At 40.4% G+C, this 17,473-nt stretch overlaps 1 protein-coding gene across 2 annotated transcripts in view; it reads right to left on the bottom strand.

Moving 5' to 3' along the window:
- Positions 1 to 9,127: 9,127 nt before the first annotated feature.
- Positions 9,128 to 17,473, bottom strand: part of RGS5 (regulator of G protein signaling 5) — a 48,535-nt gene continuing 40,189 nt past the window's right edge. Inside the window, exons 4-6 of one of the 2 annotated variants that reach the window (XM_031029414.2) lie at positions 16,747 to 16,913; positions 14,051 to 14,241; positions 9,128 to 9,729 (exon numbers count right to left, since the gene is read on the bottom strand). In XM_031029414.2, coding sequence (XP_030885274.1) covers positions 14,080 to 14,241; positions 16,747 to 16,913 — 329 coding nt within the window. In that variant the 3' untranslated portion in view covers positions 9,128 to 9,729; positions 14,051 to 14,079. Of the gene's footprint in view, positions 14,242 to 16,746; positions 16,914 to 17,473 lie in introns of both variants that reach the window. The other variant, XM_006734511.3, reaches the window with a different exon arrangement.

Raw genomic sequence — 17,473 nt, 5'->3', positions numbered from 1 at the left:
CTTGATTTCACTCTCCTCCACCTTACACCCACATCTAATTCCCAATACAACAACAACAAAATCCACACCTCTGTTCTGCACCATATATCTAATCTCATTATAATTAAAAACAAACAAACAAAAAACCTAACAGAATCTGCCATCTGAGGTGCTAATTCCAGGAAACGACTCATATAAACTTATTCCTGAATTACAGGAGCATTTTATCTTATTTATTTATTTTTAAAGATTTTATTTATTTATTTGAGAGAGGAAGAGCAGCAGAAGCAGAGGGAGAAGCAGACTCCCCACTAAGCAGGGAGCTTGATGTGGGACTTGATCCCAGAACCCCGGGTTCATGACCTGAGCCGAAGGCAGATGCTTAACCTCCTGAGCCACCCAGATGCCCTTACAGGAGCTTTTTAATTCTCTATAGGAATTTTTGTATAATAAGATTCACCATACCCAATGAAATTTCTTTGAATTTCAAGTGCAACTGAGGGAAAATTTTGCCATAAAATTAGTAAACAGTGATAAGAAACCCTGGAGCCAGTTGTCTGGGAGTAGCAAGTTGCTGATTGTTACCTTTTCAAAGCACATAAAAAGTAGTAAAAATGTTTCTAAGCTTTCCTTTAGTTGTGACCTCTTACCTCCAACTGGGAGGCCCCACAAGTGTTTTGATCAGATGCCAGTTGGTCTGTACCAGGGAAATCCTTTTTAGCCAGGGCTGTTTCTTGACAACCCATAATTGAGAGCAGTGTGTGGCTGCTGAATGTTTGTGATTAATGGACACAAAATTCAATGTTCTAGAGGGAGGAGATCACAAATAATGAAATCCTGGAACTCAGCTTGATTTTTAGCTTTGGCATGACTAAGCATAATTCCACTCTGCATCTGGACACGTGGGAGGGTCAGGAAGGCATCTGAGGAGGTGCTGTTGTGGGGAGGGGGCATGAAAGTGTATGCGTCTTGGACTGGGAATTGTGACATGTGCATCTCTTCCTTTCTGCTTGTGAGACCCTGTGAGATGGGGATCATTGTATCTGCTTTTCCTGCCTCACAAAGTTGCAAGGAAGATCAAGTGAGCTTCACTTTTGTAACTCATTCATTCATTCGTTTATTTCACAAATATTTTTTAAGACTGTAATTGATCACAGGCGCTGTCCTGTCCTATTTCCTTGGGTTACACAACTAAATAAGACACGGGTTCATAGTCTAGATGTATGCAACACACCTTGCAACACTGAGCAAGTAACTAAGCCTCTTTTCTCATTTTCCAAAGAGGAGTGGTAACAAGCACCTCGTGTTTATTTCTTGGGGTTCTTGTGGACAGAACGTATGTGGCAAAATATATAGCATCTAGTACAAATAAGTATTTTATTATTTTTATGTTATTATTATTTTAGAGAGAAAGTACTAAGCAAAAGAATCTATCTTACTTTGGAGGGAGTATGGTTAGAACATCTCCATGAATAAATGACCCTCCAGCTAAGTCTTAAAGAAAGGTTCGCTTGAGTAAGAATGAAGCAGGTTCTGCAGGTAAGGAGAGGGGGGAGCACTTGGCAGTGAGGAGGACGGGTGTGTTGGTCTGCAGTGCAGCTTCTGCTTGATGAGCTCTTTCAGGTAGAAGATAAAGGTTAGTGTGGTTTGAGTACCCGATCGGACTCTCCCACTGTGCCATGCCACACAGAGCCGGGGATCCTTCGAAGATTCCACATTCATGATCTCTAGCATGCCACTTACCACTTTCTTTTGGAACCCTGTTTATGCAATATATCCCCCCAACTAGATCCCAAACCTTTTGGAGAACAGGGACTCGGTTTAATTCATGTTCACATTGCTAACCAGCCATAGGCACAGAGAAAACACAGTGAATATAAGTACCTTGAACAGCTGTGATGAGTGCTATAATCAAGTTCAGAACAAAGTGTTAATGTGCAGAGGAGCAGGGAGCCCCTGACTTCGCCAGAAGTGCAGCCAAAGGCTTCATAAGCAATAACGGTCATCAGGATCAGGTCAGGATCTTGGGGTTTATCCTATTAGACCACCATTTTCTAAGAGAAAACGTCTTAGGCACTATGTGACTTGTTCCAGTGATCCTCTGGGATCTAGAAAATTCAGCTGTTTGTCTTTTGACACTTAGGAATGAATGTTTCTACAGCTGCTGATTTATTAACATTACTAGGGTTATACAAAGCTGGCCTGCCTGGACTGAATTACAGCTTAGCTGGAGTACATATATTTTCCAAACCCCAAACCAGAACACGTGATATGACAAGCATACTTTTGGGAAAGACAAGATAGGGTATTTGGAATGGCAACTGTCTTAGAAAATCTCTGTAACCTCTGGTTGCTATTAGATAGCCTCTTACTTCTTGTGCTTAAACAAGTATGAATTATTCAGGCACCCTTAGGTGATTATCTGTGGTTGATAAGGGAGAATTGGGTTTGGGTAGGATTCAGTGGGATTCCACAGAGGTGTGGACTATCAGCGCAGACTGGATATGCTGGGGGAAAGGACATGGAAGATGCATTCTGTGCATGGGATTACATGCCTTTGAAGAAGTAAAAGAGAAAACCCAGGCCTTCTTTCGGGTAAAGCAACCTGGATTGAAGTTAAAACCAGAAGAATGAAAATTAGGGGAGGAAAGGAAAAGGAAAACACATAGTTCAGTATCCATAGCTACTTTATATCCTCACTTGGCCCCTTTCTAGCTGCGTGACCTTGAGCTCATCACTGACTCTCTTTGAGTGTTAGTTCCTCATAAGAACAGAATGCACTAAAAATTCTTGTATCATAAAATCATGGGTTTATCCACCAAGAGTGGGAGCAAATTAAATTTGGAGGAAGAAGGAAGCTGTATTATACAAATTAGAAAGAAGTAGAAGAGTCAAAGGAGAGAGAAAAGGAGTAATTAAAAAAAAAAGACAGGAAGGAATAAATCCAAGAATAAATGATATAACCTAATCCCAAAATAGGATAGTGCGACACCAGAGGCAGAGTAGTAGCTATAAAGATTCTGAGGGAAAAGAAACTGGAAGTGAGAAGCTAACGTAATCACATGCGTGGGAATGATTTGAAAGTTTAAAGGAAACTTGCAGATGTGAGAAGTCACTGAACACTAAAGCAATACAACCATGAGCAGAATGAGCCACTCTCAGGCTTTCAGAGTAGACATGAAAGTCTAACCTCAGACGTCAGCCAAGAATTCTAGGTTTGAGGAAAGGTACCAGATGGCCCAACTGGCTGTAATCTGAGATCAAACACATTTGAAACCAAGGAACAAGGCAGAGGCTTTGTAAATAAACCAGACCACCGACTAAAGGAAAATCTTCATGTATTCACTCCCACATCCTTCTCTTTTTCTTACCTACTTAGATAAACTGTGACTTTATTAGTATTAATGAAGAAAAAGATTTAAAAGGAAAGATCACATTTTTCTGCATATACATACACACTCATCCATGAATCTTCAATAAAGAGCACACAGACATTATTCACAGTCATTCACTCTTTTGCCAACCTTGAAAAGATGCTTCAGTGCTGAGTTAACAGCATACTGCAGTCTGGTATAAAAAAAGGAGCTCCAAAACCAGAGCCAGAAGACCCATAGTCTAGACTCAGCTCTGCTGATGTTAACTGTGTGACCTAGCAACGTCCTTTAGATTTCATGAGGCTCAGACTTAACATATGTGAAGTGAACATTTTATTTTATTTTATTTTAAATTTTATTTATTTATTTGAGAGAGAGAGTGGCAGAGAGAGAGTGACAGAAGGGAGGGAGAAGTAAGTTCCCTGCTGAGCAGGGAGCCCATTGTGGGGCTCAATCCCAGGATCCTGAGATCATGACCTGAGCCAAAGGCAGACACTTAACTGACTGAGCCACTCAGATGCCCCTGAAGTGAACATTTTAATCCTACCTACTGTAACCACCTCATGGAGTTATGATGATCTATTAAGTGAAATAAGGTAAGAAAAATCTATACAAACACTAGTTATTACTGGATCATCGAGAAGACCATGGTGCCGAAGAAACCAACATAGCTCAAGTAGATACCTGGTAGACCAGTTAATCAATCCTGATTCTGCCAGTTGGTTAAATTACATTCTAGACTCTCAGGACATAAGGACACCAAAGATTAAAAAATGGCCCCAGCTTTTCTCCATATCACAGTTGGGAATTGGCTGGGGGAAGGGGCAATAGGGTAGAATCAAGCACATATTGCTGTCTCTCCTGGTCATACCTAAAGAAGTGCTTACTTTCTCTGATTAGGCTCCTGATGACTCACATCAGCAAGATATAACATGAGGCAAATTGACCCAGAAGAGGATCTGAGATTTTACTTTATAGGTTGCACAATCATTTCATACATACTATTTCATTCACTCCTCATCACATTTCTGTGATGGAAAATCTAGGTAGCCCCATTTTTGCAGATGAGCAACCAGAGTCTCAGGGAATTACTTACACTGCTTAAGATGGAATAGAGGAAGAACCTAGCCTACAGCTCAAATTTTATGACTCTAAGCCACATATACTGAGCCAACTAGAGAGAAATGATGATTATAACTAGAAAAGACATTTTTTCCCAGCTCTAAAGCCTAATATTATCTACACACAATTTTCTGAAGTCTGCACTTACAGTTCAAAGAGACATTGATTTAGTTTTTACCAAAATATCTTAAAACCCTGTTGCCTATTGAGGAGCTAAGATCTGAATAAATGCTTTCATTGGGATTTCAAATGACTTTATCTTCATGATGCAGATACTTTATAGACAGCTGATAAATAAAATAGAAGTTGCCTCACACAGCTAAAAATATACCCTTTTTTTTCTTCTTTTATCTATTCTTAGTAATTCTGGAAGGACTTGGCTGGGAAGAATTTGTCAAGATGAGAGACATACAATACCCAAATGCCATTAAACATTTTTACAGGAATAAAGTGCAGTTTCAAAGGGATAAAATTAGACCCCAATACCTGCCCAGCTCCTAAAGTGAAGCAAAAATGGTATTAACATTAAATGGTATTAGGATGAAAAGTCACAAGAGCTACCTGCCATAAAATAATCAAGAAGAACTCATTTTTTTTTTCACTATTTTTTCATGTGCAGGGATAAAGGACTCATATGAGAGGTGTTTGACTTATCTGTACAGAAAAGGAGCAAAGCCGCAGAGCCAAGAAGTTCCGTTGATATTGTCTCCTGAGGACATAGTTACAAGCCACAAGAACTTAAACCTCCTTAAATCTGGGCCTATCCTAGGAACTTGGAAGGAAAGAGGTGTCTGGAAGTTCTCATGTCCAGACTTTTCCAGAAGTTAAAATACCAGAACTTTTTACTTTTCCAACACTCTTCAAAGAAGAGAATTCCCTGACGATTCCACACAATTACCCTAGCCAACTGGTAGGGACACGTCTTTAGTGGAAGCATTCCAGACTGGAGGAATGTCCCCCATTTTTGTTAGGTGGGATCTAATGGGTATGAAGAAAGTCTCCCCGGGGAAGATGGTATTTGTACTCTAATTCTTTAAAAATGCATCAGTGTTAGCTCAGTGAGATAGAGGGAAGATAGTAAAAAGAACTGCCTTACTGAGGCCTAGAGCATGAGACAACATGGTGCATTTGGAGTTCTGTGAGAAGTCATGGAAGGCTGGCTGGTTTAAGATTTTTCTGTATTAGGCTGAGCATCTAGGACGCTATTCTCTAGGATAATGGCATTCAAGATCTCAGAGTTAAAACAAACTTCTAAGATTAAGAGTAATTTTTGAGGGCATCCATATAAGAGTAGTGGTAATGTTATTATCTGTTAATTTAAAATATTTGAAATGACAAGCTAATAGAAAATCAGGAATCTTTTTAAGTAAAATTTATATTTTACTTTTAAAACTTGAGCATTGGAATTAATACATGGAAATTTGTGGTGTTAATCAAGGGATAGTGAAGGGAGCATATAGTCTTTACAAACTCTCCTCCTGGGTCCAGAGCCTCTGGGAGGCTGAAAAGCATGAAAAGCCATTGACAGGTTTTAAACAGAGGAATAACATGATCAGATGAATCGGAAGAGGAGTGACATGATCAGATAAGCTGTGTTGTCCCAGGTCATTTAAAGCTGTTAAAGATTTTCTGTGCTATTCTTCTTAGGAGAGTTTGCATTTAAGGGAGAACAAAGATTTTCTGTGTTATTCCTCTTAAGAGAGATTGCATTTAAGGGAGAACACTTAAATGTGGACAATGCTTACCAAAATGGGATAAATTGCAAATGGTAGTTGAGAAATTTAGCATGACTACTTTGCTTGTTCTTCAAATCCCAGTAAAGAGTAAAACAATGCACAGTAGTTGCTAGAATACCATATAGGATAAAAGACTGTTCTGTGTCCGTAAATCTTTACTTATAACCTGGTGCGTCAGGGAATGGGGTCATGTAGACCATAGAGGGATGACCAGATTTCAGAAAATAAGATTATAAAAGACCCACCTCTCTTCCTCAACCAAAACTGTCTTCCCCTCAATCAAAATACCCTTTCCCTCTGGCTGTCCTCAGGAAGATTTTGAGAAATAAGGGATATATATCATCTTATTGGATTTATTCACATTAGCGTCGAGTAACTGATAACTTTCTAACGGGATATTTTGCTTTTAAAGGAGTGCTTTGTTAACCCAAAAGGACATTTGATTGAGAAAATTCTTATAGAGATAGAGGAGAGGCATATATTTTTGAGAAGCACAGCTTTTCTGGGCTAGCCCTACCCTACCATTTCTCTGGTATCTTACAGTTCTTTAATATCAACTTTGAGAACACTCCTGGTTATAGATCTGTGAGTGCAGCATACCATGAATTTTGTTCCATAGGAAAAATACCCCAGACTGGGAATCAATTCATCTGTGAGAAGTATGCCATTTGTCCAGATGTGTAACTTTGGACAAATCATTTCACATCTATGGGTCTCAATTTCCTCATCTTTAAAATGAAGATTGGGAAGAATAATTTCTTAGGATGGCAGGGTGGTTTTTTGTGTGTGTGACAGCTGGACTGATCACCCAGGGCAATCCAGCTCATCTCCCCGGCTGGACAAAACGGTGCCCCATCTGCTCTCAAGGGTTGTCCCCCAGCTGCTGGCATCTCAACTGAAAAAAATCTTTGTGGAGAGAGGAAGACTGCACTCTCATCCTGCATGTAGGACATTTGTCATGTTTGTTCCAGGGCTGACATCCTTTATCACTTCTCTGCTCACTGTCAATAGAATTATTGGAGAAACTCAAGGAGATATAAAAGTTATGGCTTTAGTTGCTAAATGAAAAAGCAGTCAAGATAAATATTCAGTTAAAAGAAATAAAGGAACATCAATGTCCATTTACCCTTATTCACTAAGGCCTCTGGGCTCCAATTCCTCCTTAAGTCTTCTGTTTCCCAAGAACTCTGCTTGGAAGCACAGAGGCCTTGGGCATTTGGCAGGACACTCTGAGGTAGGTGTCTATGTATCGTATGTCCCAGCAGTTTCTTCCAGTGGCAGTCACAAGGTACCACTTCTTCAAGACATAACTAAGACTTCCAAATTCACCTGTAGGAAGGCATGCCCACCCTGGTCTCCTGCCTCAAGCTCAGCCTTCTCCCATGGTGAAACTCATTTGGAAATAGAACAAAGAGACCTGGCAGTCTGGCCATGAGTCATTGGCTACCAAAGATTGAGCAATGAGTACCTCCTCATAGGCTTTGCTTTCTAATAAAATTGTCATTCACTTTAATAAGTGAAAACATTGAGAGGGTAGGATTTGACCAAAAAGTAGAAAAGCATGGAAACAGGACCAAGAATTTTCCAGATGAGACTAATTTAAATGAAAAATGCACTGAGGCATTGGGAAGCCATCTGAAGAGTTAAGGTATGTGGAAAGTATTTTATGAGCAAAATGATTTTTCAAGATACTGCTGATCTAGAAAATGCAAAATTAGCAAAATGTGCGTTGGAGATCATATAGCTTGGAGAACTTGGCTTACGTCACTGATGGTTGATAGCATGGACTCCCACTTGGGCATTGTTGGTATACCCTGTTTTACTCAAGTTAGGAGTAATTGTAATGCTTTGAGGGATCGCATGTGGTTCCTTTGGTCTAGTGGAACAAACAGGAGTCTGAGAGGCACTCTGACCTCTAAATCTCTTCTGCCATTAATTCATAGTGATCTTGAGAACATCACTTCTCCATGGGGAAGACAAAAGTACCAGTGATCTTCACTCTAGTAATACTTCTTGAATGGAAACTCTCAGAAACTCATCCAAGATAGATACAGATGTAGATATAGACATATAGATTTTTTTTTTTTAGTAGGCTCCATGCCTGTCATGGAGCCCAATGTGAAGCTTGAACTCTCAACCTTGAGATCAAGACCCGAGCTGAAATCAAGAGTTGGACGCTGAACCGACTGAGCCACTCAGGTACCCCTCATCCAAGATAATTAAAGAGGAGAGTAGGTGGCATTGAAATGATTTAGGACCGCTGCATCTACATTAAATACAGTTAGGCTTCATAGGGACTTGGAATGAGATCTAAGAAACTGTCAGAGACCAGGACAGACATTCTCTCCAATTTCTCTCCCTAACCCTCTCTTTCCCCAACACACATTTCTCATTATTGTTTCTCCCTACAGATCTGCTCCCATTTATGCTTATTTCTGTACACAAACTTTCCCTATCCCCCAGTCCCAACCCTAGTTGGATAATTTCAGCCCATTACTTAAACTATCTGAGCACCAAATCTAAGGTCATAGAATTGAGCTGCTTGCAATGGCCCCAGGATTTCAGCTTTCACCAGCGCAAGCCGAGAAAGGAATGACTATACTCACTGACTATTGCAGGATCCAAATGATATAATGTGTTAATGTGTTTAGTTCTAACAGTGAACAGGGAGGTCAATAAGTTGCCATTTGAATCCAAGGGAAAGTAGTCAACAGAGTGTATGAGTCTGGGGCACTTTGTATCTCCCTTTCTGAGTTCTGCTGTCAGGCTATTTTATAACTGATGGTTATTGGATAAGGATCATCCCAACTGATCTAGGGCGCAAGTGGTGTAAGGAGCATAGTGAGCAAAAAAAGCCTATCTTAAGGCATAGTTTCATATCAAGCACGTTCGGGAGTTAAGAAGGACTCACAGAGGTTGTCATACAGATATATATTTAATACAATATACATGATCATGGTTACAGATACATGTTTGGTGCTTTATTTACCAAGAAGTATGAGTCACATAGTACACAACATATTGACTGCAAAATCAGAAGATAAACACAATTGTTTCTAAATGAAAAACTTCCGGGATAAATGCTGACAGATGGATTTTCAATCTTTCATTTCTACTCCTGTCTCTGGGACATATTTCCTGAAGATGCAGTTTCCAGCATTTAAAAAAAAATTTAATTTTCCCAAATCCTGATACCATGTGACATAAAAAGAACTTTTAGCAAAATATGATCTGGATTACTTCTCTCCATTGGAAAATCTCTCAGCATTTCCCACTGTTTTGCCTATGCCTTAGCGTATACATTTTCTTAGACAGGAAGTTAAATGCTTTTAATGTATCCATTATGACATAATTGTGATTAGACCCCTCTGTTTTAAATGTTTCCTCTTGCAGGGGGAAGAGAGGAAGGGAGGTATAGGGGTGAGGTGGGGAGGGAAAATACCTCAGGTGAGAAAACAAGTACCTTGCAAGAGGCTTCTTAAACTGGATTTGAATAAGCTTGATGTGTAGCTTCTCTACTAGAAAAATGAGATAAGAAGATTATTATTAAACTGTGAGGTGAGGATAATATTCCCAAGATATTTTTTTTTCCCTTCACTCCCTGCTTTGAGTTTCCATTCAAAGCTGCAAATGTGTCTTCAGTTGGAAGAGTTGATCTTTTCAGTTCCACGATGGTTCACTGATACTGGGGAAAGCCTTTCCTTGGATATCAATTGCTCTGGTCTGCCACATGCCCTATTTGGGCAAAAGTATATTGAACCCAAGCAGCAGTTGCTAAATTGTTACCTGAAGAGCCTCCTCCCAAGCAAGCATTACATACATACTTGTCTAATAGAATGGAGACCAGAAAACCAGAGAGGTCTAATGACAAGTCAGTCAGGATATACTGAGATGCATGAAGACCTCATGTCCAGAACCTACATAGAGTTCCCTGGCTCTTGGGTTTAGACGTTTGGATGTTGGAAACTCAGTTCTCCACTCTCTGCTCCCCCACACAGGTGAGCCAAGTGGGGAAAGCAGATCCTCTACATCTCTTCTTCCTTCTAATCAAGACTCTCTAGGATTTGAAAATGAAGTTCTTCATCTAGCTGCATTGTGAGTCAAGGAATGCCTTGTTTGCAAATCGTAGTGGTGACAGCAAGAAGTGGTTGGATTTTCAGTCAAGGGGAGCTGTTCTTAAATGTTTCCTGGTAAGTAGATTAACTTCATAGGTTTGGCACTCCCTTCTTCACCACTACCCTTCCCTCCTCTCTCCTCTTTCTTCCCCTGAGCCTTTATCTCCCAAACTTGCTAAAGTCCCAGGAAACAGGGAGAATGGGCTGCTAACATACGGATAGCCTTTTAAATAATTTTCATGATCAAATCTGTGATGGGAAAGATAATTTGACAAAGCCCTGGCAGGGGATACTTCTGAGTGTCTCCATTGATTTGGTGATGGTCAAGTTTTTACTAAAACTTCTGAACAGCTATTATTCTTTGGGAGACAATTAATAACCCCATCCTACTGCAATGGAGTCTGGAGAGAGAACCCATCAACCAAGCAAATCCATGGAATTGTATAGGGTAAAAATGAAAACAATCTCTTTCACCAAGTTTTTCTCGTTATGCACTAAAAACTGAACTCTACTGATAGTGTAATTTATATGATAGAGAATTAGAGTTTGTGAGGCAAAGGAAGCAAAACGTTTCCATATATTTGATATTACTGATGTGAAAGTAAAGGGACTGAAAAGCCTCAGTTCTCCATTTCAGAAGGTCTATCTGGGAGAAGGAGTGTGTGTGTGTGTGTGTGTGTTGTTCAAGTGAACAAGCACTGCTTTAGTAGATAAACACAGCCTTTTAATTTCCTCTAGAATCAACAGTCTAACTCTTTAATCTGGTCCAGTTTGGACCCTAAACTGACGCCAACCCCAAACTGTTTCAAACCCAGGCAGAGAATCTTAGGTTGTGGGCCATTCCCTGGCCTCATCTGGGGTTTCTTTCCAGAGTGAGAAGTGTATACTCCTCTTCCCATTGACCACAGTTTGGCTCCGCTACCTCTCTACATCCCAGATCACTTACGACTGTAGTTCCATTTCCGGGAGGGAGGGAAATGAAAGCACCAAGCACCACAGGACTCTTGCATTAAGTTTCTTGCTTTCCCAGCAATTTACTCAAGACAAAGTGGGGAGGGAGGTGGGAAGGGAGAGGGAGTGATAAAGAGATGTTATACATTTCTTTTTTTTTCCTGGAAAGACCATCCCAGTTTTTCTGATTTCCCAGAACTAAAAGAATGTTATTTTCTTTGTGTTGCCATGGAAACTTCCAGTAACGCTGTTTTTTTTTTTTTCTTTCTTTTTTCCTAAGTTTAAAAACACTTTAAAAAGATTTGAAAGAACATTTCGGGCAATTTTGATTTGTTTGCTTTCACATTTTGGGTTGTGATACTTGTATTCCTTTTAATTTTATCAGTTCATGTGTTAGAATGGTTTCTAATGTGTGTGTAAACTATAAATTTAAAGTCATATATACAGATTTATATATTACATGGCATCGTTTGACTGGAAAGCATTCATTCTTTTTTTTCCCCTTCACTGCACAGCCCTCATGGTGGTGCTTTTCCTGCCCTTTGCCTCCGGAGTTCAGCCTATGAAAAGGGGAAGGTCCTCCTTACCCTCCACTCACAAGTCCTACCCACTGACATAGGGTGTGTAGTCAGTTTGTGAATACAGTTGATCTGGGTCTGTGTAACGTCAACCATCTGGGTGAGCTCCGTAATATCTAGTACATTCTCTGGGCATTTTCAAACATTTGGCTCTTTGAAATCATGTGAATAAAAAGTTTTGAATTTTCAATTCAATTAACATTCTGCGTAAAAAAGGTTTGGCATCCAAGAACAATAACTCCCCTAGATCCTTGGGTTCTTAACATTTCTAGCTGCATGAGAAAGTAAAGGGCTGGAGATTTGTTACTGATTTGGGCAGTGTAGACATATGCTGAGCAAGGTGGTGCCAGGAAGTTCTGCTCTGAGTTGTGTGTCATTCCTACACAAATGCACACGGGGAGGACTTCTCGATGCTCGTGGTGTTGATTTGGCCTAGCTGTCGACTGCTTGGTGACCAGTGTCTCTGAAGTGAGCAATATTTCCAACTATGAATGGACTCTTAACACACTGGCAACTGTCGGCAGTGGACCCACTCACTCCAACCCACTCTCAGAATGTGAAATAGCCAAGTATTCAGAAGGGCATGCCGTCCTTCGAAAGAGCAAACCCAGAGAAGAGCCAACCAACACAGCCAGCACTCGGCTGAAGACTACAGTAACGTGGTTGCTTCGCTTTCAATATTCTTAAGAAACAACTGAATAAATGCGCCATAAACATGAAAAATTAGGAGTGTGTGGAGGAGAAAGGAATGTGAAAGAAGGAAATACAAAACTAAACAATGTGATCTTCTCCTTCAACATTCCGGAATTTTATTCATCCTTTCATAGATACTTTCTTCCAAAATTAACTCAATATCCTCATCTTGGTTAGCCTTGTACATGGTTAGCTTGCTTCTCCTTATTACTAAATTATGTAAATCACTACTTAATCAAATCTACTAAAGATAAGAAAAAGAAATCTAGCAAGACTTATAATAATGAAAGACATAATTAAAAGATTAAAGCTACTAAAATATACCACGGCCTATCAGTCAGCTGCTTGCGCGAGACATTGGGACATAAATGCGCACTTTGAGGGTAAATACGATCCATTAACACAGGGAGCAAAATAGAGAGGCAAGATGGGGTTGCTAAAGAAAAACGTCACACTATTTTGCAAAATGCGGGGTTCTTTGAAACTCTTACTTAGAGAGCCTCCACATGTAGTCAAATTAATTTTTCTAAAGATAATTTGGTATTTTGAAGATAATCATTTCCTAAACAAACAGATGGCATCATAGGGTAATTAACCATTTTAGACTTGACAGAATTTTTCCATTTTAGCTTATAGTTCTCCTGATATTGAGGTAAGGGACGTTGTGCTGGATAGCATCTGTTTTATTTGACATGATTGGAGTTGAAAATTTTGGAATTTTCTACTCAAACGGATTTAAAATAATTTGAAAATTGAAACATTGGGCCTAAACACTAGAGGCATATATACATTTATTAAATACTCCGTTGCCAGGTCATTGATTTAATACAGAATATGGTAACTGGGTAGGGGGGAGTTGAGAGAGGTATAAGGGAAGAATCAATAGGGATTGTGTTCAGATCTGTTTTGTAACATTCATGGTTATATCTCTTGTTAGTGATCTCCAGCCAACACAAAGACGCTCTAGAGGGAAAATTGATATTTTACATAATGTATTTGCTTTAAAAAATCAAATAATGGCTGCCTCATAAAATTCATTTTATCTTTTACTAACCAAAGTCGGAAATAGAGGGGTGATTGCCCCTGGATCAGAATTAAAACAACAAATGAGATCAGTTAATCTCACTTGAAATTGGTCTTTCTACATCCACATTCTTTTCAGACCAGTTTAGGTGGAGATTCATTACCCAAACCAAATGGACCCACGTTCAATGATATCATATTCTTGTCTTATATTTGCTTGCCTTCAGCAGAATTTTTCTGTGATTCTGATTGGCTTTGACAAGAACACACTGAGTAGAACTTAATTAAGAATGGGACATGAAGAAGAACCCCGGGAAAGGAAGGCATTCAGACAATATAAACATCCAAAACAAAGTGCACAAGAAGTAAGCAACACTCCCTGGGATTTGTCCCTGTTTGGGTATCTTTGAACGAAGCTGCTATGGGAAAGTATGCAGGTTGCTGGAAAATGTAGCGTTATTAAGGAAGCAGTAACTCACAGGGTGATTCTCATAGCCCGACTGAATTACTACTTGATTAATTCCTGGTAAAACTCAGAGCGCACAAAGCGGGGCAGTGAATCCTTTTCCATCAGGGCATAAATTCTCTTCTGGGCCACATCAAAGCTGCTCAGGGAAGGTTCCATCAGGTTCTTCATGGTGAGGTCCTTTGTGAAGTGATCAATATTCACCTGTGGGCCAGGAAACAGGGTCATGAGTCAGCTCAGGTTGCAGGATTTGACGACGGGTAGGGAGGGAAGTGGAAGTTGTTGCCAATAAAACACATGAGGGACAGAGGGTAATAAAAAGTGAGAAACATCATTTCTGTTTTATAGGCAATGGGGTAAGGCAAGCGACACTCCAATACATGCACGAATCAGATGAAGATCCAAGCAGTGTTCGCCACCCACCAGGTGTGAGACCCTTCACCGGCAGCTAATACACGCATATGTGCATACTGTACCTAATCCTCATGACAACCCTATGAATACATATATATGTGTGTATATATATATTATATATATATACACACATATATATATATAGCTTCAGCGGCTTTCTCAAGGTCACAGAGTTAAGACGTGTATTTGCATCCAAGACTCAGAATTTGAATCCAGTGTCCTGATGCCTAATCTCTCAACCTTCCTTCCCCAGCGTTTGGTTTCATGCCTGATGGAAAGAGTGAAGAGGAGAAAGGAATCCTGTCTGGGACCCAGGATCTTGTGCATGGCTCCAGAGAAACAAGGAAACTTGGTCTTTCCTGAAACAAACCAGGAAACTGGGCTTTTGACAGAATAGCAATAAGAATAGCAGCTAATGTTTATTGAGTGCTTCGTCTATGCAGGGTCCTTGCTGGGAATGTTACTTAACAGGCTCCATGCTGGTGAACCCATTTAACCTCATAGCTCTGACATCTATATCTTACAACCGAGGAGCAGAATGTTAAGTGATTTGCTCAAGGTTGGAAGTGGTAGAGAGAGGATTCAAAAACTTAGCAATATAGCTTTTAACCAGTAGACTGCGGTGTTGGAAGGCACTGTGGCTCTTATGTCCTGAGTGCAGTGCCGACACACTGCACAAGTCCCGGGGACACCGTTCATTTTAGGGTCTATGTGAACGGTCCCTTGGAGCTGGCCAGCGTACAGCCTGCATGGGCGTGCCTGAGTGAGATTTGAGAGAAATCACTGTTTATCATAGTGTATGCTTTAAGGGCCCTTAAGCTATCTGGCTGTAAAAGAGAAAGAAACAGAATCCAAATTGGCCTGTGGTTCTGAATTGGAACACTGGAGAATGTTCCAGTTCTCTCCTGGGCTTCTAGAGGTCCTTGGTGCTGAGAAAAACCATCTGGGCTCAGAGGATGTTGGTGTGGTTGTAGGCAGAGTCAGGGACAAAAGCCTGATGGGGGCGTGCCAGGCCAGAATGGGCTGGATAGAGGGCATGAGCTGTGCTCCAAGGTCCAGGATGGAGGAGGTCAGACTGTGGTGAGATTTTTCCATGGTGAGAGGGGCTGGAATGCTTTCTGCAGGCATGGGGGAAGACGATACAGAACATCCTCAGAGCTGACATCCAGGGCCTGCCTCTGCATGTGAAGACTCTGAGCCCAATGAGGTCAAGTTACATGCCCACTAACACTCAGGAGGGACAGGCCGTGATGTACGTGTCTCTGTTCCCATTCTGCTCTTCTTCCTGCCACACTAAAGCAATGCTTCTTCCTTCTCTTACACTGAATATATACTGAGCTAGGTAGGCAATTCTACTCGGAATGGTTGAATATCAAAGAAGTATAAAGCTCTTTCTTAATCTTAATGTTTAAAAGAAGGGATGTCTTGGGGCACCTAGGTGGCTCTGAGCAACCGACTCTTGGTTTTGGCTCAGGTCGTGATGTCAGGGTCATGAGATTGAGCCCCATGTCGGGCTCCACACTCAGTGGGGAGTCCGCTTGAGGTCCTCTCTCCCTCTCCCTCTGCCTGTCCCACCTTCTCAAATAAATAAATAAGTCTTAAAATAAAAAAGAAGAGATGTCTTTAAAACTCTAACACATTGTATCCAGCAACTAATAACTGCTATTTATCTATTACTTTTATGTGCATAGACCTCCTCTAATGAATCATTCTGATAAATATTCATCTGTTTACTGAGCCAGGAAAATATTATTGCATTACTTTTAGATATGGTCAAATGACAATTTGCAGTGTACAAATTATCTGCATATTGAACTATGCATGGCCATTTCTCTTTTCAAAATCTTAGTTCCAGTTTTTGCCACTGTGTTTCTCTACCAGTTCCTGCTGTGAAGAGGCTGAGGTGAACGTTCAGACAGAAAATTGAGATTGCTACTTGCTTGGGCAAGTGTGTCATATGGGTCCATCTGCTACACATCAACATGAACTGGTAAATTTTTTGGTCAAAATGCAAGACTTGGAGAATTTTTAAAGTAATAACAGCTGCAGTTTTAAAATGCCCTAAGTACACACACATATATGTATGTGAGATGTTTTCAGCGAAGGGGACCGAGGATGGGAGAATTTTAATTAGGGACCCGTCCGAAGCCACACGTGGAGGAAGGCCTGGGATCGGGATGTCTGCGTCCATTCACCTGACTGCTTACAATGTGCCAGGAGCCCAGTTCCTGTCCTCTCTGCTGCCCAGCTCAGAGAACGGTGGCCACACTCACCCACCTACCCATCAAGATCTACCTCTTTAGGAGCCTCTGTTTGGATGAATTCTTCATAAATTTTCTTTGCCTTCTCAGCCATCTTGGCAGGGGACTTGATCTTCTTGTAGTCCTCACAGGCAAGCCAGAACTCAAGGTTTTCCTCACTGAATTCAGACTTCAGGAAACTTTTGAAGCTGGCAAGTCCATCTAGCGAGGGGAAAGTTTGGTTGGATGGATAAATAGAAATCTAGAATTCTAGATCCTAGAAATCTAGAAACATACATACTGCATGCATACATACACATATTATGAATTTATCTAAAATATATCATACATTTATTATGCATTTGCTTGCTTGTTTGCAAAACTATACCTTGTTGTATAGCCTCAGCTCGTTTATTATGTATTTCTGTCACTTACATAAGAACCTTACAAGTGTTAGCTCATTTACTCTCATTATAGACCTGTGAGGTAGGTGCTATTAATGTCCTATTTTACAAATGAGATAAGAGAAGTCAAGTACTGTGCCCTTAGTTAACCAGCTGGTAAAAGTGGCAGGGTCGGGATTCAAATCCAGGCAGTCTGTATTTGGGGATGGAAGTGTTACCTGTATACAGCATCAAAGAATACTATGAATGTGAATACCATCTGGATACTTATCAATTACCAAAAAGAGAAAAATACACTTGAAACTTGGTTTGGCAGTGTAATACTGATGTTGATTATCATGTGCAAATGACTTACAACACTTTTCTTTTTTTTTTCTA

Source organism: Leptonychotes weddellii, chromosome 6 (genome assembly GCF_054177405.1).
Source record: "Leptonychotes weddellii isolate Sample4059 chromosome 6, ASM5417740v2, whole genome shotgun sequence".
Taxonomy (NCBI): domain Eukaryota; kingdom Metazoa; phylum Chordata; class Mammalia; order Carnivora; family Phocidae; genus Leptonychotes; species Leptonychotes weddellii.
This window is presented reverse-complemented; position numbering and strand designations above follow the sequence as displayed.